The sequence below is a fragment of the Ranitomeya imitator genome, chromosome 5 (genome assembly GCF_032444005.1).
Source record: "Ranitomeya imitator isolate aRanImi1 chromosome 5, aRanImi1.pri, whole genome shotgun sequence".
Classification (NCBI taxonomy): domain Eukaryota; kingdom Metazoa; phylum Chordata; class Amphibia; order Anura; family Dendrobatidae; genus Ranitomeya; species Ranitomeya imitator.
Window position 1 is genome coordinate 213274013 of NC_091286.1, and position 22567 is coordinate 213296579.

Genomic DNA, 22567 nt, shown 5'->3' on the forward strand with positions numbered 1-22567 from the left:
ACATGACTTAGGATAACAACAAAACCAGAATCTCAATTTGCAAAACATTAGCAGCTGAAGTTGCCAAATTGCTTGCTCCAGAGATAAAACAATCTCTGGAATCCACAATCACCATTACACTGAAGCAGATGCAGGGTAATATATCACATCAAAGTGAGAGACATGATAAAGCTGAAGATAGAATCAGCAATTGGGAGGATAAACTGGAGAGAGCCTGTACAGATCTTCAAAAACCCAATAAACTAACTCACCAACTGATTGATATAAAGTTGATGACCTGGAAAATAGGTCCCAGAGAAACAATCTGAGGATCATTGGCCTTCCAGAATCCATTACTCCCAGCCAGCGTCAGCCTGTTTAGGGATCTGCCTCAAAAAAGCCCAGACCAATTATAGTGAAATATCTTGACTATGCCGACAAAGGTAATAACATCCTGCAGAGCTACAGAAAATCCTCACCACCTTTGAGATAAAGATTAACACTTTATGTCCTTTTATTGCATCTTCTCTTTTTTCACTTTTATTTGCTAAAACAACCACATAATTTGTCCAATACAATATGAAGTTGATTATATGGAATGTAAAAGGTCTTCAATCACCACAGAAAAGGGTGATGGTATGGAGGCACTTAAAAAAAGCTTAAAGTAGCTTTATTACAAGAGACACATCTGGGTGAACAAGACTAACAGAACAAATAAAATGTGGGTGGGAGAAGTTTATGGTTCTCCAGCAGTGAATAACAAGGCAGGAGTTCTGCTTTTGATCCATAGACAGGCAACTTGCAAGGTTATATCACAAGAAAAAGATAATGCTGGCTGATTACTGAAAGTAGTGCTGGACGGCCCAGGAGGTCGTATTAGTCTATACAACATACTGTATATGCACCAAATGACTAATAGACCTTTTTTCAGAGTCTAGAAACAATGATACTGGAAGATACAGAAAGAAAAAATCATAAGGGATTTGGACACAGTTTTAAATGTAACAGAAGTAAACACCACATGTCACCCAGAAAGGGCACATGACAAGGTATTAGCCCCTTTGCTAGAAATGACTAATCTCAAAGACGCATGGCGTAGTGCATACCCTCTGGGCAGAGAATATACATACTTTTATCATGTCCACAATACCTGGTCTAGAATTGATAATTTTCTAATATCCCAAGAAATAGTAAGCAAAGTTAATCATGTTGCCATAAAAGATTTGGTCATTTCTGATCACGCACCAGTACTGATATCCTTCACAAATGCCTTTCACAAAAGGGACAGATATTATTTGGAGATATTTGACTTTTTTTAACCAGAGATGAAAACTTTCATAAACAGGTGAAGGAGTGGTGGATGGAATATAACTTAGACAATAAAGAACATATAGAAAACCCTCATCTCTTCTGGGACATAGCAAAGGCAGTGATTCGGGGTCGCATCGGATTGCATCATGGGGTATATAAAATCTATTAAGAATAAAGCTACATTAGCCTACAATACAGCAAGTGAAGAGCTAAGGTGCCTATACAATAAGTACTTAATCAACCCCAATTTAGAAAATAGACATAAATGGATCAAAGTTAAAGCAGAATTTGACCTTTGACTGGACAGACTGGAAAGAATAAGGGGGAACCAAAAAAAGTTTGAATTTTTTAGATACGTAATAAAGCTGGTTCATTGTTGGCTTGCTTGGCGAAAGGCCGAACACCTATGACACTTATAGGTAGCTCGAATGATCACAAAGGTACACCACAAACAGACCCAAAAATGATAAATGACATCTTGCATAAATACTAAAACACATTGTATGAACAAGAACCAGTAGATGGAGAAGAAATTCCTAGATAGATTATCCCTCCCAACAGTCTCAGAAGACAAGAGAGAAAGATTGAAGTCTACAATAAAAAAGGAAGAGATAGTGGAGACCATTAAATCCCTGAAAAATAACAAGGCCCCTGGACCAGATGGGCTGCCCGGGGAGTTCTACAAAATATTAGTAGAAGAGGTTTCTACTCCACTGGTAGAAGTTTTTAATCATATCTGAAAAGAAAAAGTATACCTGCCAACATGAAATACGGCCTATATTAAAGTATTACACAAGCAAGGTAGAGACCCAACCAATCCAAGGTCGTACAGACTCATATTCCTAATAAACCAAGATGTGAAAATAATGTCCAAAATTCTGGCTGATACTAATACTACCTAAGATAATTGGCCCACACCAAGTCGGATTTGTAAAAAACAGAGCGACAGTCACAAACATCCTTACAGTTTTAGCCGTTCAAGATGAAATAAAATTGATGAAAACGGCATTAAGGAACCCAGCATTGCTTGCCTTAGATGCCAAAAAGACATTTGATAATGTGAATTGGAAGTAGTTGGAGGAAATTCTAGACAAGTTTGGTATAACCGGGGTATTTAGAAATTATCTACAGTATCTAACGGCCCTATATAAGATCCCACAAACCAGAATATACACACCAGGATTTATGTCCCAACCATTCTCTTTGGAAAAAGGTACAAGGCCTTTTTTTATCTGGCCATTGAACCCTTGGCTTGGCACCTTGTTACCTCAGAAGTATTAAAAAGGTATCCAGATAGGAAGTAAGGACATTAAATTAATGTGCTTTGCTGATGACATGTTGCTTTTTCTTGCTGATCCAAAACATGATTTAAATCAGGCGATTAACACACTGCAATATTTTGGATCCTTTTCAGGGTACAAGATAAATGTGGATAAGTGCCAATTACTATTTTTGGGAGAGTATAGACTCCTGCAAACCAGAGTGATGACTGACGTGACTGGCCGGCACACTGTCTACACGATCATGCATGGATCCAGGACAGCTGATTAACTACCTTGGGTGAATTCAAGATAAGCCAAATCATCTCTTGTCCCTATCTTTAGGAGCAACCCAGGAGAGCATGCCAGACCTTGGACAAATAGAAGCACAGGTAGCTTTCTATAAACTCCAGTTAATTGTAGCGCACATTTACCCATTTTCATAAATAAACTTCGTTAATGTGAGCACGTTGGCAAAAGTGCAGCTATATGCTGCTCTTAACATTTCAGGAGGATGCACTCATGCACATATTTTAGTATTATTTAAGGAATTGTCGATGTCTGGGTTCCTGTCTAAAGTTAAATTTGTCTTCCACTCATCTGTCCCAATTTTCACTGAGAAGAGCAAGAAAAATTGCAGTTGCAGGATGGTGGACTTTCTGAAGCTTGCAATTTGCTTCAGATATATATATATATATATATATATATATACACTGTATATATACACATATATACATACACACACAATTCTGAGAACCTTTTTCTTCAGTTCAGGGGTCCAAACAAAGAAAAAAGCCTGTAAATTATCCCTAGCTAGATGAGAAGAAATTGAGGTTTGTTATCTTCTAGCAGACTAGGGTCTAGCAAGGCACACTCTACAAGAGCCAGATCCACATTTTGGTCAGAAAGAACAGATATTTGCAGAACTGCATCAAGTCATCATCCTCCATATTTGTAGGCTGAATATCTCATCTTCTCTTATGAAAGTTTGGACTTTAGAAAAAAAAATGATGAGTTCTGGAGCAAGTATTGTCTGACAAAAATACCTCCCTTGCTTTACTGCTATGCAAATCCCATTGTGTGCCGTCATTGGACACCGAGAAAGAAATTACATTTACTTACCTGATTATTTTTCCTGACATCCATAAACAGTACAATATACCTGCCCTTGAATTAATATTAATTTTGCTTCATACAATACAGGGGTTGGATTTCTTCTAAGATCTTTTATACATGATGAAGGCCTGATAGAGGACCTTTCACCAGTTAGAGCATGTTAAACTCACCAGATCATGGAATTGAAGCATCAGAGGTGAATACATTGTTTTATGGTTTTTTTTTTAGTTTCTTGTCTCTGTGGTGGAGATTTTATCTTGACAATTTCTAATAATCCCAACAGGGTGTTCATTGATGCCATTTTGACATCCATGAGACTTTTGATTGCTTTTTATTTCATCTTTTATAAGACTAGGTAACATAAAATAGCAATTTTAGCATTGTTTTATCTTTTATTACGTTCATTGGTTGACTAAATAATATGCTCATTTTATAGTTTGTTACCACAGAGTCCATAATGACCCAAATATACATCACTTATTTTTTAAATAAAAACAAAAAATAATGTTTTACATCCCCAAATTATAAGAGCGTATTTCCCCCTCCTCCCCCCCCCCCCCCCCATCATCCACTTTTTTGCCTGATGAAAACAGTCATTTACACGGTACCAATAAAAACTAATATTTATGGAAATTTTACAAGCAAAAAAATAAAGACCCACTCTCCAAGTTCAGTTTATTAAATTCTTTACTGTGTTTAGAAATGGAAATTACAGCATCATTGTCTAAAGTTTCCACTAAATGTGCTAAAATTTGGAAATTGTATCATAAAACCAGTGGAAAGTGAATGTTCATGCATTGCACAATTTATCCAGCAGATAGTGTTTCTGGGTCTTCCATGTAGAAATTACTAGTGTTGTTACTTTACTAACAATTGATACAAATAAAAGTTACGGTATTTAGCGGCCTTGTTTCAACATGTTCATGATACTTTAGTTTTCCACAACAGCAAAGAATATATTCAATAAAAAAAATATACAAAAAGCTCTGTATTCATTTTCACTGCCAAATTAATTGCCTTTAAAACTAAGAGAAATTTTAAATATATATATATATATATATATATATATATGTATATATATGTATATATAGATATATATATATATATATATATATATATATATATATAGAAGTATAATACATAAAATATATTTGTTTATTACATATCCACAGAAGTTTTATATCTTGTTCTAAATAGCATATGTATAGATAACTTTTTTTTGTAACTGTATGTACACTTTATAGCATATTAGTTTTCTACTGTACAAACTTAAATATAGAAAAACAAAATTAGGGAAAATACACATGTACATTATTTATAAGTCATATGCAAAGTTAAGACATTTTGAAATTATTGCACTTGCATATTCTCTATAATTTTAAACAAACCATTTTTACATATGCAATATACACATATATATACTTATATAAAAAATAAGTATGCAGTCTACATATTGTTTTAGATCAGCAGGTCCAAAACATCTCATAGTCCCTTTACATAAAATAATCTAATTCAGTTAGATTCTAATAGTTTGTTTTTAAACTCAGTTTTTTTTTGTTTTTATTTTAAATGAAACATAACCCGTATTTCTAAATATCGAGCACAGTTTTTGGTCAGCAAGCAAGCAAGCAACATAAAAAAAATATTATAGCAGTTTATGATTGATTATTTTGTTACATTAATGATTGTTTTGCTCGAAGTTGCAACTTTTGTTGTTGTTGTTTTTTTTTTTACAAAATTTAGGCAAAAAAAAAAAAACTATGCGAGAACTTATCACTTGAAATATCAGCATATGTTAACTGAAAATTGAACATAAGTCTTAAAAAAATGTTCTTGGTAAATAAAAATCATCTACAAAAGTTAGTTATTTTCCCTGTCATATATTGCACAAATTGAGTTCCTCTCTGGAAAAATAACTAAATCTTCTACATTTGTGTTCCTCCTTCCATTTAATAAGTCCAACATTGTGTATGGAAGTCACTGGGAAACCTATGCACCTTATGTAACGATAAGACTATTACTACTTACAAGCTAAAAATCTGGTTCATATGCACACTGTCTCAGAAATATACTCCTAACGAATCACAATACCATTCCTGTATTATAAGGAGTCAATCTGTTAATGGAGATGAGCAGAAATATTGAGAAAAATGCCATATACAGCATGTTACTGTGAAGTCTATATTCGAGAGCTACATTAAAAATATGCTGTAATTCAGAAAGTTCTACGTATGGTATTTTGTTTCCATATGTTTTCCCACCAAGGTACTCTTTAAAAAAAATAAAAAAAAGCACGAAAAAACTATTGAAAATCATGTAGTTTTAGAAGCCGAAATTAAACAAAAATCTGTCAGAGACATTATTAAGATATTTTAGATCTTTCAAAACAGATATAGGGGTTATACTAAGGAACACAAAAAAGCAACTGAAAACCTAAATCAATCTCGCTTATACCCATAAAGCATTGACTTTTCCACAAATGTTTGCATCATGGGTTTAGAAATAAAAAATATATTTAGGACAAGTTTTATGCATGTCATATGCATTTTGCTTTTACTTTAAAAGCATTAAATTCTAATAAAACCGGTTTGTGTACAGTCTCATCATTTTGACTCCGTATCATAGCTTCGGCATTAGTTTATGGATAGCACTGTTTGGAAATAAGTTGGCTTGAAAAGTGACTCCATTCAGAACAGTAACCCGCGCTTAGTAACCCGATGTTTACCCTGGTTACCTTCCTAAAAGTAAAAAAAACAAACAGTACATACTTACCTAACGCTGTCTGTCCTCCAGCGCTGTGCTCTGCTCTCCTCCTGTACTGTCTGTGTGGGCACAGCGGCCGGAAAGCAGAGCGGTGACGTCACCGCTCTGCTTTCCGGCTGACCGACGCTCACAGACAGTACAGGAGGAGAGCAGAGCACAGCGCTGGAGGACAGACAGCGTTAGGTAAGTATGTACTGTTTGTTTTTTTTACTTTTAGGATGGTAACCAGGGTAAACATCGGGTTACTAAGCGCGGCCCTGCGCTTAGTTACCCGATGTTTACCCTGGTTACCAGTGAAGACATCGCTGGATCGGTGTCACACACGCCGATCCAGTGATGTCAGCAGGAGTCCAGCGATGAAATAAAGTTCTGGACTTTCTTCAGCGACCAACGATCTCCCAGCAGGGGCCTGATCGTTGGTCGCTGTCACACATAGCGATTTTATTAACGATATCGTTGCTACGTCACAAAAAGCAACGATATCATTAACAATATCGTTATGTGTGAAGGTACCTTTATTCTTTACATGATGCTAGAGCAACTTTAAACATAAAGGAATTCATGAAATGCTAGACAGCAATATGAAATGTCACAGAGGATTCCAGGTGTCCATCATGTAAAAGGAAATGAGGCTGGGCATATTAAGGGGTCATTCACAGCAACAACAATTAACCTAATGTCTTTCCTAATTGTACAATTGTAGCACAAACAAGTCTACTGTACAAACAGGTCTCTATCCAACACATTTAAAAGGATTTGCTAAAATCAGAGAAGACTTGGACTCCATCAGACACTTCCTGAAACCTTAATGTATCCTAAAAGGGGTTGTTCCCTTTCAATGTTTTGCCATGGCTGCAGTTTGTTGAAAAACAAACTAGTTCTACCTCAACCTCCTTGGGTTCATCAGTGAGTCTCCGACACATCTGTCAATGTGTGGCATTGCTGTGATGCCAATGTCATATTGACAGTGCATCAGCCAATCAGTGAGCTCTGAAGAGGGTGCTTAGTCTACACAGGCAGTGCCGCAGCCGATGCCAGACCCCAGGAGTAGTGTCGGAGACTCAATGGAGAGTGATTACAACTATAGATGAGTGAATTTGTTTGGGTTCCCTCTCAGTAGACAAGCTATAGCGCTTACCGAATAAGCTGCAGAGGGAACCCAGCTTCCTGGATCGCGCCGGCTGATCGGCGCTGCATCTGCATGTGTCACAGCTGTGTCACTGTCACAGCACATGCATGGAGAGACCAACAAACAGGCTCTCAATGAATGTGTTGTGACAGTGACACAGCCACGGCACCGATCAGCTGGCGCGATCCAGGAAGCCGGGTTCCCTCTGCAGCTTATTGGGTAAGCGCTATAGCAGGGGTGTCAAACTGCATTCCTCGAGGGCTGCAAACAGGTTATGTTTTCAGGATTTCCTTGTACTGCACAGGTGATAATTTAATCACCTACACAAATAATGAGTTGGTGATTAAATTATCACCTGTGCAGTACAAGGAAATCCTGAAAACATGACCCGTTTGCAGCCCTCGAGGAATGCAGTTTGACACCCCTGCGCTATAGCTTGCCAAATAAGAGGGAAGCCAAACAAATTTTCTCAACTCTAATTACAACACAGTTTATTATGTTTCATCAAGCTGCAGCTGAGGGAGAGCAATGTCTGAGAAGGAACAACCTTTTTAAAAAAAAGCTATATTGTATAGCGCTATGCTAGTACATACACACGCACACATATCGAATTGGTACAATAAGCCAAGGCAAGTGATAGCTGATTACTTTTTCAATTACAGTAGTGCAAATTACTTGAACCCATATTTACAATTAAAACTGCCAGGAAATATAAGTACCAACTCACTATAATAGAAATTCTACAATGGACAGAACCAAAAAAAAGTTCACATAATGGATTATTACTGTGTGATATTCACATGTTGCATCATATATGTAAACCCACCACTTGATGAATTACTGATGCATAATCTGTCTTGTGTTGGTGCCGATCGCCTGCAGTGACCGGTCACGCTTGCTAATGGTGAGGCATGCAGGTTGAGATTAAAAGATGACAAAGTTTCATACTTGATGCTAACAAAAGCATCCTTTTCCTATACAAATGTAAAAAAGAAAGAAAAGTGATGTACTGGAATTCTCCCGTAGCAACTGCTGAAATACATTCACCTATCCGTGTAGTGCGGAGATTACTTTTAGTAGAATGACAAACATTCAATGAAAGAAAACTTATTTGGTTGAGTGCCAGTAACTAATTAAAGGCAAATTATAACCAAGCTCTCTTGATATTTCAGGCCCATTTCATTCGTCATTGGTAACTGGATCTGCATAACTTCATAGAGGCCAGACAGTTTTCTATAGACATAATATCAGCTGGCATAATTTGTTAAACGTTATAGGCTTTAAAGTGCATAGTATCTTTAGTATGGGACAGTCACAGTTTCATTGTCACAGTCACATACTCGCCAAATGTAAAGCATAATACAAATTGAGGCACGTTACAAAAGGTTTGCAGAGCACCGATCGTAGCAAAGTGGGAGCCAGCACTACAAGTACTACACTTCTCATGCTGTATGAATGCAAAGTAGATCCAAGAAATGCAAAGAACATAGACTTTGTATTCTACACAATTCAACTAACCCTGACCTCTGCCCTGCCCCTGTAGTCTTTACTAGGAGTGATGGATAAAGAAAAGAATGAATGACCGATCAATAACAGTGTTCTACTGCAAGCCTACACTTAACTCGTCTGCATCTATCCAAGCAAAACCGGAGTTCTCAAATGCCAACACATGCAGATTTGCTTAAGCTTTTTCCATCTGCAGTTTAGTATCAAAGTCGGTGAACATAAAGTATATTTCCCCAGCAAGCAAAAAGCCATACGGTTACTTTAGTAAATTAACAAAAATAAGAAACATTATTAGACAAAAGCATAGCCTACCATACATTGAGAACTACCTGGACGCTAGAATCACAGTCTTTCTTTTACCAGTGCTATTTATATATGCCAGTGGAACGATTTACTCCCCCCAAAAAACAAACACACAAATTTTAGTTTAGTCACCATGGAAAAATATGGCTGCTGTTGAATATGTTACAAACATTCTACCAAAAAAAATTAAAAATTGTAAACAGTAATAGGATCAGTAGTTTATCAGTGCAGTGTCACTGATGTGCTATACATGCAGAATACTGGGTAGTTCTTGGACATCCAGCGTAGACAGACATGTAAATTGTATCAGGAGTTGAATAATAAAAGCGGATGCACAGTACAAGCTGACGGAGTAGAAACCCAAAGATTTGCTTTCATTATATGGGCAGTAATTCAGCTACAGTAATGTTGAACCGAGCGGATAACGGCCATTAATGGATCATATAAAGCAATATCCCAATGGCATTTGAGTGCAGATAATCTGCTTCTGATATTACGGAATTGTGTCCTTTGTTGAACTACGACGATTGAGGGAGAGTAATATCAGATTTTCTGTGGGCGGGTGACAGGTAGAATAGATTAAAAAAATGGAGACTTTGTGGTTCACATCCACGCTTTCAGCTGAAGAAATCGTCAAATGCCAGAGATAATGTCAATTAAACAGGTTCTTTATTTTTCCTCGTGTTTCGAAGTGTCAAAAGCAGCAAAAAAATATATATATAAAAAAGTTTATTTTACTTTATCTCTGCCATTTGACAATTTCTTCACCAGCTGAAAGCGCGGATGTGAACCACAAAGTCTCCATGTTTTTTTATGCTTTTTTGGGTGATTTTCACCCGTGGATCTGCAGCAGCCGTATAATCCTGGATCAGGTCAGCATATATTGATATGATTCCTGATATTCATCCACCAGATAAGACCCTATTTTTGTGTATTCTTTCTCCTCACCTTTTTCGTAGGTATGATAGCATAATCTCTGCCACCCAGAGCAGAATATCTGAATCTGTTTTAATCTCTTGTTCCTGTAAAATCAGACTCTGCCGTGAATATGGACAGATATGAATAGGTTTAGCAAGTGTAAGATTAATAATTGTCCCTTATACAGTCTAACGTAACTCATGAAATCAAATGGTTTGACTTGTCAAATACTTTGTACGGAATTTATGGCCAATACATGGCGCCTCATACAACTAAGTGTGTAGCTGTTGTAGTAGCGAAATAGCAAAATGTTTTGCGTTATTCCAAGTGGTATACTAGAGACTTGTGCAATACCTAGTAATGAGGGGATGCAGTGGAAGGGAGATCAGATTTGCTACAGTTTCCCTCCAAACCAGTCATCAGAATACTGGCAAACACATACAGCAGCCTATATTCCGGCCTCAGTAAAGCAGACACAAACTGGTGTACACAGAAACATGTGCATTAGCGGAATCTCAAATAAACCCAAAATGTTTTGTAGCACCGCATTACTTTTCTCGTGCTGTATTGACACAGTGTATGTTGTACTGGTCTTCAGAGCTGCATTCACAGTTCTGCAGGTTTCAGAGTTGGACCAGAGCGGAGTCTTTACACTGTTAATGGAGTAGAAATGGGGAATAGAAAATAAGGCATCACCAGACGGTAGCAAAGGATCGGGCATTGTCTAAATACACCATCATATTTTCCCCCAATATATGCAGTCAGGAGACTCAAATATGCAGAAATTGACAGATCAGACTTCGACCTTGTGTTTGAGCAGCTACTGTCACATTGTCTTATGGTCTAACAGTAATACTATATTAAATTATTAATCAATGCTAGAAGTGGTTTTCAGAAAATGAACACATGCCTAAGACTTTTCAATTAACAATGGTATAAATGAAAAGAAACTTCTGACTTTCGAGATTAGAAGTCAAGCCCCTAAAACTAAGTATGCCTACACGCAAATTACAGTCATAAAAGGGGTCTGCTCACATTTCAGTATGTGAAAAGGTTTGGTACAAGGTCCAGGCTCAGATGCCTCCTTGCACCCAGTGGATCGCTCACAGCATAGTCTGAAGGAAGCATGAAATAAGATGTGAACAGGGGCCAATTCTGATGAGAAGTCGAAACTAAGATTTTAGTCTGAATAAACAAGTGATTTTTGTTCTTACTGCAACAATGGCAACAATAATTTAGTTAACAGTTCAACATAAAATTAAGGCTTTGTTCAGGTGAGCATTATTTAACTGTTGTTCTGTTCACCAGCAGCATCCAGTAGAACCCAGTGAATAATGCAGAGCCATTCCGTCCAGTAATTTCTATGACATCTGTGATGTACACTTTTGAATGGAGCAAAAAAAAAAGTTTTATTGCTACAGCTTTTTATTCTAGCTATGCCCAATATGGATCAAGGTGTAATCTAAGATTGTCTACAGGAGAAGTTAAGCTAAAAAATAAATAAAAAAGGGGGTTATCTATTGCTTGGACAACGTGCACTGCCCATTGTGCTTACTTCATGATGGAGAAAATCAATCTACCGTATTCATTTTCATCTTGGGATTAGTATTTATCATGGGACAGAATTTTTGGCAAATTGTCCGTCACCTCTGTAGACACGGCAAAATAGTGCAGCTCAAAAGGATAAGTTTACAATGAAAACTAAGCTCTGTTCTTTCAGCAAGTAACCATTTGGTGCCAATGTAACGTGTGCCATGCTAGTCGGGCTGGCTACACAGGCGGTAGAGGAAACTTGTGTGCCACTTATTAACAATCTCTATATTATACCTCAGTATCTGCAAGAAAATTCAACCCCTGTACATAAGGCCACACATTTTCAGAGGGAACCTGTCAAATTGAAAAACTAGTCACAACTGCAGCCTGCTACAGAGCGGGGGGAGCAGAGCAGACTTGAAGGGGTATTCACATCTCCAAGATCCCATCCCAATATGTAATAGATGTATTAATAGTAATAATATTAGCAAATAGCGCCAATTAGAAATATAGTACAGTTCTTCTGATTCGCTATGTCACTTCCACCACATGTAGTGCATTTCAGTAGCTTAGGTATCCATGGTTACATCCACTCATATTGTGACAGTGAGCTAGTTGTTAGTGGTTGTAACCATGGATACCTAAGCTATTGCAATGCTTGTATATGGGAAGGCGACATAGCTCATCAGTAGGACCATACTACATTTCTAGTTGGATATATTTGCTAATATTTTTATTATACCTACTATATATTGGGATAGAATCTTGGTCACGTGAAAACCCCTTTAAATACAGATTTGTAGGAATAAATTTAGCAAAATTGAAATCCATGCTCATTTTTGGCATAAGTGACAATGAACTATGTCAAGTAAGAGGTCCTACTTGGTGACAGACAGACTTCCCTAATAGATATATATATATATATATATATATATATATATATATATATATATATATATATATATATATATATATATATATATCTGTGAATCAGTAATTATGACCCTCCCAACTTTACCCACGTAAGTATTCGTCTGCCCCGCTCCTCCTGGTGCCTGCAGATTGGACTCAAAGTAACAAGTTCACTTTACGCCAGTCTTTCAGCATTACAAGTACAGTATTAAGTAATGTGAGACATTTGCAATATTCAAAAGTCTAACTTACATCCAACTTCTATTCATGTAAAAAGCTGAACATATATTTTCCCTGTACATCACCGACAAATAAATTTACATCTCTGATACACTGAAGTCTGCGCACAGTTCTGCAGACCGCAAAGTAAAATAAGTGCTCATATTTCCCTACATACAGTATATAAATACTTAACAGCCAAACCTTTCACAGGTTTACTAAGTGCCAAGAAGTCTCAGAATACCTCCCATAAAAGGACTAAGAAACGTATTTAAAAAATAAGTAACTTTGCCTCTACAAAGCTCAAATGGTTTTCAACTGAAACCTTGGAATATTTCTTGTATTATACAGCAAATGTGTCTTTAAATCTAAGCAATATGCAATCTCTCTCCAGCATTTTAGTACCAGGTAGACCTTACAGCAAGAAGTACCCAAATCGGAAGAGAGGAGATATGCCGCTAACAAAAATAGCTAGGCGCTATCTATCTAACTACATCACAGTCATTTTCTAGATCAGGGCTAATAACATTGGTCTACAGAATAATTAACTAAGGAAAACGGTGTTCTCCCTTCGCAGAGGCCCTTTTTCACGGCTCTTGTGCCACGGCCTCAGTTGTCAATCTTAACAGGAAGAGAGTCTGATGGATCTGTTCCCTCGGTGGGAACCCACATGGTGGTATCTTCTCCCTTGGATACTTTTTCCCACTGGTTAAGATTATCCCTAGACAAAAAATAAAGACAAAGAATTATCAACTGCACTTTGTTAGGTTTCCTTTAGGCTTTTGTGCGTTATGCCGCGGTGTAACGTAGTCCGTTTAACGGAGAGACACTGAACGCAATGTGAACCCAGCCTAAGAGGCAGTAAGGGCTCAGTGTGAGGGACACAGGACTAGCACGCCACAACGCCGCTTGTGACATTCCCAATTTCTTTATTATTGGCCAGCCCTGGTATCTATAACATCTAGTGACCCCCTGGGCACTGCATTTATAGTATATTTTTAACAACTAACAAAATGCAGAGTCAAAGAACAAAAGAGAAATTAAATCAATATTTGGTGTGATCAGCCTTTGCCTTCAAAATGGGCATAAATGCTTGTGGGCACACATGCACAGAGTCAGAATTTTTTTTATAAGTAGGCTGAAACACAGTCACCAAGAGAAACAGAAACCACTGCTGCATAGGTAAGGCTGAGAAAGACAGATTCATGTCACAGGTCATGCAACATAGAACAAAAAACACATGGGCCACCTGCATAGCGAACAAGTCTGTAGAAACCTGTTCACACCTGTGGGAACAGGTATCAACAGACTTGTTCGCTATGCAGGTGGCCCATGTGTTTTTGGTTCTATAATTGTTCTCTTGTTTCTATAAGACTGGGGAGTTCACCACTCCTCTGTGGGTCATTTGCATTGTAGCTGTTCCATCTCGCATGTTCAACGTGGATATTTTCTCTCTGAGCCCTGTTCATACAGGTACTATACAGATGATCAGGTTTTTAAATACATCAGTTAGGGATTATATACATTAGACAGGACTGCTCTATTATGGGTATACCTTGGCGATTGGTGGAGCAGCTGAACATACTTTTTTTGCAAAAAAAACGTATTAACTAAATACCCTGTATTTTTTCATTTTTTGACTAGCACTTGCTTATTTACTGTGACCTTTTTACAACAGAGTATTTTTTGACCTCTCTGTGCGTTTTTGTGTTTTCAAGGTCATACAACATGGCAAGACTGAGCCCAGCTCCTGCATTACAATGGTTCATAAAAGCAATCAGACTGCTGAAAGTGAAAGTCCCATAGAAAGACTAAGTAAAAAAAAAATAAATAAAAACAATATGTTAAAACATAAAAATAAAAAAATAAAAATATATTGTACCCATAAATTTGTATTTTTTACGCAAAAAAAATAAAACATAAACAAAAGTGCACGTTTAGTATTGCCACATCTGGAACGACCCATTCTATAAAACTGTCACACTAGTTAACTGCTTCAGTGAACGTGGAAAAGAAAAGAAAAAACGGAGAAGGGGGGAGGGAAGATGCTTTTTCAGCATACTGTTGAACAAAAAGTGGAATGAAAACGTGATTAAAAAGGCAAATGCAAATAAAAATGGTGTTGGCATCTTGTCCCGCAAATAACAAGCCGCTAAATAAATGGAAAAATAAAAAAGTTTTAGCTCTCAGACAGAATAAAGCGATGAAAAAATAACAATTTTCTATAAAATAGTTTTTATTGTGTAAAAGCAACCAAACATAAAAAAAATATAAATAAAATTGTAATCGTACTGAACAGAAAAATAAAAGCTGCCTTATTCAATTTTACCACACGCAGAGAAGAAAAACCCAACCCACAAGAAAACAAGCTCTCCCATGACTGTCGGCTGAAATATGGCAAAATTATAGCTCTCAAAATTTGGCAATACTAGAACTAACTTGTTATTGCAATAAAAAGCATTTTTCATGTGGGACAGGAGCCAAACAGAAGAACCTGATATAAATTTGGTATCGTTGTAATCGCACCGACCCGAAGAATAAAGTCACCTAATTACTTATACTGCACTAAGAAAAGTAAAAAATAAATAAAACCAATTCTTCAGATGCCGATGATTTCTTCATTCTGCCTCCCAAAGAGCACAGTAAGGCTGCAGTCACACTATCAGCATTTGGTCAGTATTTTACATCAGTATTTGTAAGCCAAAGCCAGGAGTGGAACAATTAGAGTAAAAGTATAATAGAAATATTTGCACCACTTCTGTATTTGTCATCCACTCCTGGTTTTGGCTGAGAAATAATGGTGTAAAATACTGACCAAATACTGCTAGTGTGACGGCAGCCTAAGAGTCGGACCACATTTATCCTGTGCTCTGCGCTGAGCACTTACACCGGGGTTTCCGTGTAAATCTATGAAATGCGCGAGTTAGGCTACTTTCACATTTCCGTTTTTTAGTATACGTCGCAATGCGTTGTTTTGGGAAAAAAACGCATCCTGCAAATTTGCCCGCAGGATGCGTTTTTTCCCATAGACTTTTATTGCCGACAGATCGCGACTTGGGCCACACGTCGCATCCGTCGTGCACTGGATGCGTCGAGTTTTGGCGGCCCGTCGTCACGGAAAAACGATCAAAGGAATGTTTTTCCGTGCGTCGCATCCAGTGTTTCACACTGCGCATGCCCAGCAGGAAATATCGCTCTCACGATCTTTCCTGCTGGGCAACGCCGACGGAAATGTGAAAACAAACACTTCCGTCGGTACGTCGCGCGGACGCTTCGTGACGGCCCCGTACCGACGGTCGTGTGAAAGAAGCCTTACACGGAACCCCCGGAGGAAGATTCCTTATAATGAGACATATGGATGCACTGGACACAGTCTGGCCTATGATCTAGTGTCAGTCTATTTAGGTGTGAATAAAAGCTCAGTCCGCCACAGTTTTTTGCACTTCTGAAGAGAACGACCACATTGGATGGAGGCCAGATGGAATCCAGAGTAACTCTGCTGCTTCATTATAGTGAATGGATCCCTCGGGGGTTTCAGCTGAATCATTTACATTTAGATGGAAACCACAAAGTACCGTATATACTCAAGTATAAGCAGAGCTTTTCAGCACATTTTTTTGTGCTGAAAACACCCCCCTCGGCTTATACTCAAGTGAGGTGTCCAGAACATGGAGGGGGAGGGGCAATGGCAGAGCAGCGGGTCACAGGAGGCAGGAGCTGGTTGCTGTGGCTAACTCCTATGCACGCTGCCATAGAGAAATTAATATTCACTGCACTGGCAATGAATATTCATATCTCTGTAATAGTGCGCACAGCGTCAGCCGAAGCAGCCGGCTCCTGCAGCTGCTGGGCGATCATGTGTGCTGATACTTAAGAGAAATGAATATTCATCTCTCTCCACTCCCATGGGAGTGGAGGGAGGTGAATATTCATTACTCTTAAGTAGCGGCACACGTGACCGCCCGACACTATACACACTACTTAATACTCACTGCACTTCTGGCGTTGGGAACGGGAGCGGTGAGTATTCCGGCAGCTGGTCTCTGCTTGTGAACAGCGCATGACATCCCTGCCATGTGCTGCTTACAAGAATAAAGCAGCTACTGGCACCGGAACAAGACGCTGTGAGGGTGCACCAAAAGGTAAGTGTAATGGTTTATTTTTTTTAATGTTTTTTTGATGGAAGCTAATCATTGCAGGATAGAAATGGGGTCATGCATACAAGGATAGGGTTGGGGCCATGCATTCAAGGATAGAGATGGGCCATGCATTGAAGGATAGGGATGGGGCCATGCATTGAAGGATAGGGATGAGGCCATGCATTGAAGGATAGGGATGGGGCCATGCATTCAAGGGTTTGGATGGGGCCATGCATTCAAAGATAGGGTTGGGGCCATGCATACAAGGATACATATGGAGCCATGCATACAAGGATAGGGATGGAGCCATGTATACAGGATAGGGATGGTGTGGCCATGCATACATGGATGGGGCCATGCATACAAGCATAGAGATGGGGCCATGCAAACAAGGATAGGGATGGAGCCATACATACAAAGATAGGGATGGAGCCATGCATAAAAGGATAGGGATGGAGCCATGCATAAAAGGATAGGGATGGAGCCATACATACAGGATAGGGATGGGGCGACCATGCATACATGGATGGGGCCATGCATACAAGCATAGAGATGGGGCCATGCAAACAAGGATAGGGATGGAGCCATACATTCAAGGATAGGGATGGGGCCCTGCATTCAAAGATAGGGATGGGGCCCATGCATTCAAGGATAGGGAAGGGGCCATGCATTCAAGGATGGGGATGGGGCCATGCATACCAGGATGGGGAACGGCCATGCATACCAGGATGGGGATGAGGAGGCCGTGCATACCAGGATGGGGATGAGGAGGCTGTGCATACTAGGATCAGGATGAGGAGACCGTGCATACCAGGATGGGGATGAGGAGACCGTGCATACCAGGATGGGGATGAGGGGACAATGCTTACCAGGCTTATACTCGAGTTTTCTCATTTTTTTTTATTTATTTTTTTTAGGTAAAATTAGGTGCCACCGGTTATACTCGGGTCAACTTATACTCGTGTATATATGGTAAGTGCTCAGCATAGAGCACCGGATGAATGTGATCCTAAATGTTATGTAAAATGTTCCCAACAAAAGCTTCTAATGAATCCACAAAAAAGCAATTCCCCTGCCCTCATGTCTGTCATCTGTTAATGGGAATATAAGGGACTTCCACGTTACTGGTAACTACAAAGGGCTCTGAAAAACCACAGAAAATTTGGTGATTCAGTGTGCCTAAACCATATTTAGCGAATCCACAATATTTCTGTAGTGATGAAATGCCTGCCTAATTTATGGGTGGCTGTGTCTCCAGAAGCATGAGCAGGACACTACAACTTGCTGGGGACTACAACGTACTAGGGACTTTCTCTCTAGAGAAAAAATGTAAATTTTTGCACAATGTAAATTTCTTTTTCTCAACCCACCATAGGGTATGCACTATGTAAAATAGGAGGTAAGGTCAGTAAACCATCAGTGACATGTTATAAGTCCATACACATTAATATCAAAGCAAAGCACCACATAAAGACCCCCGCCCACAGGCCCCCAAGAGCTCGAGAATCTCATTAACTGAAAATAAAGATTACACAACATCCACAAGAGGGATTTCATCAACCAAGGTATCATTTTAATCAGTATAACAGCGCTAACCTAACAGTGTCTGTAGTTTACTGAGCACAATCCTACTGACGGGTTCGCTTTAAGCCATCTCACCATGACATGGTGTACCCACTCAGGATGGTCCCATCTCTAAATTAAAACCTCTCTATGTGCCAGCCAGCCTCAACAGATGTGAGCAGAGCAGGACCCAAGTCTGATTGTTCAAACAACTGCCCATGAAGAGCCATATATACTAAATGCACAGCCCAAAAAAGGGGGAGCCACGACCCTGTATGTACAAAGTACAAAAGACTAAAGCAACATCAAAAAATGAGCTTGACCATTCGAAGATAATAGATCGATCGATGCTCATAAAAAGGTCTGGAATCAGCTTGATTAAATGAACTTTAAATGTTTCTGTGCGATGGTACAATATGTGGTTCTGAGTAAATATTAAAAGCAAAACCCCAAATGCAATGTCTAAAATTGGCACTGTACAGAGGATCTGTGTTTCGATCTCCAAGATGTTTGGAACAATCTCGCTGACAAATTCTTCAAACAGTTTGTGTATGTATACCTAGAAGAACTGATGCTGTTTTGAAGGCAAAGGGTGGTCACACCAAATATTCATTTGATCTAGATTTCTCTTTTGTGCATTCACTTTGCATTTGGTTAATTGATAAACTATTACCACATATTTTCAAAAGACTCTTAGTTGAGTTTTGAGTTTTGTGAGCATATATGTCGGCATAATATTTTATATAAACCTTTGAAGCAAATAATTTTTAAGTTCAGAAAACTACCAATATATAAATTTCTCAGGAAAAGAGAAGATTGAAGGGGTTATTATAAACCACTCATATTTTCTCATGAACGTAGACTAATTCTTTTAGCTGGATGCCTGCCCTGATCCTGAAAATGGCTGAAGGAAGAGCTTTGAAGTGAATCTGTCAGTAGGCTCAACCCTCCTATGCCTTCTACATGGGCATATAAGTCATAGGTAGCTGAAAAAAAGATCCATTGTTATCTGTATTCCAGAGAAATCCACCTTTTTCTTATATGTAAATGAGCTGCTCAGGACTATGGGCCGGACACTGATGTGCATGAGAATCTGCCTTCGGAGTGTATTTAAATAAAAGGAGGCTATGTGATATGTAATGGCTGCTCTCCTGCTGTGTGTGATTAGAACTGACATCTGCAGGTTCCTCTCAGTGCTTCAGCTTCCATCTCACAGGCAGCCAGCAGAGCTGTAAGACTAGTTTATTATGAGACAAAGTTCAGTTCTACTGTTCTGTGTTAGTTCTGTGTCTCACACTGGTAACTCCTATTTTTATTGAAAATAAACTCTAGATGCACATTCTTATGCATATCAGTATCAGGCCCATAGTTCTTAACTTATTTGCGTATAAGGGAAATCATGTGTTTCTCTGGAATAAGACATCAGATCGCTGATATAACGTTACCATTTCATTCAACTTCCTATGCTCTACATGCCCATATAGATGGCTTGGGAGGGTTGATAATACTGACAGATTCTTTTTATAGAGGACCTTTTACCAAATTTTTCACATTGAACTGGACACACAATGTAGTAGATTGCAAAAGCAAATAGCAGACATAATAAAACTTTTTTCTATTTTGCATCAAATTATTTAGTACTTAAAATGATTTTTTCTTTTGTACAGTTCAAGTAGGCAAAGTGGGTATTACCAGAGAGATTTCACTGGGGGTGTGTACTTCCTCTTTGTGAGGCTTACCAGCATGCCCCCACAAGAACACTGACAGTCTGCTTTCATCACTGCAGAGTGATGACATGCTAGAGCACAATAGAGCGGACTGTGATTAACTGACAGATTCAGCTTTTATCTTCTCTGGCAGTCAGTGTGAGGGGAAGAGTAGCACTGCAGAAGTTGAGCCTCACTACAAACACTCCTAGTAGCTTTCTTCTCATATCTCTGCCAATCATAAGTGTGCATTCACATAAAAGAGGAAACAAGAATGACGTCACTATAGCTTAGAACAGGTTCAGTGTGAGACAATCACACAGGCTGAACTCTTCACTACAGAGTGATTACATGTGCTGGTGCACAGCAGATCTGGGTGTAATTGACTACCAGCTTTCAGCTCTCATCTCCAGCAGTCAGTACAACAGAATTAGCAGCACTACTCTTGCTTTGGCATTACTCATGTGTATTTAGTAGGAGAGCTATCAAAAGTGTTTGTAATGAGACTCAACTGCCCCTCCCCCTACAGTGAATGGCTGGAATGAGAGCCAAAAGCAGATAGTAAATCACACTCCTACTGTATCATCACTCTGCAACTAGAGCAGATTGTTTGTCAATGCTATTACGGAGGCGTGTTCATTTTTCCCTAGTGTGTTGCTGTCTGCTTATGACTGGCCAGAGTCATACAGGAGGGGAAGTACACTCCACAATAAAATATCTTGGTTAATGTCCACTTTGACCTAATTTATTTTTTAAACTGTTGAGGTGCCGAAGGCTTTGATTGCTAATATCTCCGCAATGGGAGGTGAAATAAAATTATATCTATATCTATCTATCTATCTACTAGATGGTGGCCCGATTCTAAAGCATCGGGTATTCTAGAATATGTATGTATATAGCAGCCACATAGTATATAGCACAGGCCACATAGTATATAGGAGTACTACGTGGCCTGTAGTATATACCATGTGGCTGCTATATACATATTGTAGAATACCCGATGCGTTAATATAGGCCACGCAGTAAATAACACAGCCCACGTAGTATATAACACAGCCCACACAGTATATAGCAACCACGCAGTATATAACAAAGCCCACATAGTATGTAACACTGGCCACGTAATATACAACACAGCCCACATAATATATAGCACAGCCCACATAGTATCTAACAGTGGCCACGTAGTATATAGCACGCAGTATAGAACACAGCCACGTAGTATATAACACTGCCCACATAGTATATAGCAGCCATGTAGTATATAACGCAGCCCACGCAGTATATAACACTGGCCATGTAATATATAGCACAGCCCACGCAGTAAAGAACACAGCCCACATAGTATCTAACACTGGCCAGGTAGTATATAGCAGCCACGCAGTATCTAACACAGCCCACGTAGTATTTAGCAGTGTGGGCACCATATCCCTGTTAAAAAAAAAATACTCACCTGGCGGGATCCAGCGAACCTCTGGCGATGCGCGCGGTTGCCGCCATCTTGCATTCCCAGGATGCATTGCGAAATTACCCAGATCACTTAGCGGTCTCACGAGACCGCTAAGTCTTCTGGGTAATTTCGCAATGCATCTCTGGGACCGGAAGCTGGCGCGAGCGCATCGTCGGACTACGGAAGGTGAGAATAGCAGTTTTTTTTAAATTATTTTTAACATTAGATCTTTTTACCAAAAACTTGGTCACACAGGGTTAGTAGCGGCGGTAACGGAGTGAGTTACCCGCGGCATAACGCGGTCCGTTACCGCTGGCATTAGCCCTGTGTGAGCGGTGACTGGAGGGGAGTATCGAGCGGGTGCTGACTGCGGGGAGTATGGAGCGAGCACTGACTGCGGGGAGTATGGAGCGGGCACTGACTGCGGGGAGTATGGAGCGGGCACTGACTGCGGGGAATATGGAGTGGGCGCCGGGCACTGACTGCGGGGAGTATTGAGCGGGCGCCGGGCACTGACTGCGGGGAGTATTGAGCGGGCGCCGGGCACTGACTGCGGGGAGTATTGAGCGGGCGCCGGGCACTGACTGCGGGGAGTATGGAGCGGGCACTGACTGCGGGGAGTATGGAGCAGGCACCGACTGCAGGGGAGTAGGGAGGGACTAATCGGACTGTGGCCGTCGATGATTGGTCGCGGCAGCCTTGACAGGCAGCTGACGAGACCAATCAGCGACTTGGATTCCATGACAGACAGAGGACGCGAC

At 39.5% G+C, this 22567-nt stretch overlaps 1 protein-coding gene across 2 annotated transcripts in view; it reads right to left on the bottom strand.

The window, feature by feature from the left end:
• Nucleotides 1-12808: 12808 nt before the first annotated feature.
• The window catches only part of PDE10A (phosphodiesterase 10A), a 291576-nt gene continuing 281817 nt past the window's right edge, over nucleotides 12809-22567 (bottom strand). For both annotated transcript variants that reach the window (XM_069725886.1, XM_069725885.1), the window contains exon 22: nucleotides 12809-13669. In XM_069725886.1, coding sequence (XP_069581987.1) covers nucleotides 13558-13669 — 112 coding nt within the window. In that variant the 3' untranslated portion in view covers nucleotides 12809-13557. The remainder of the gene's footprint in view (nucleotides 13670-22567) is intronic.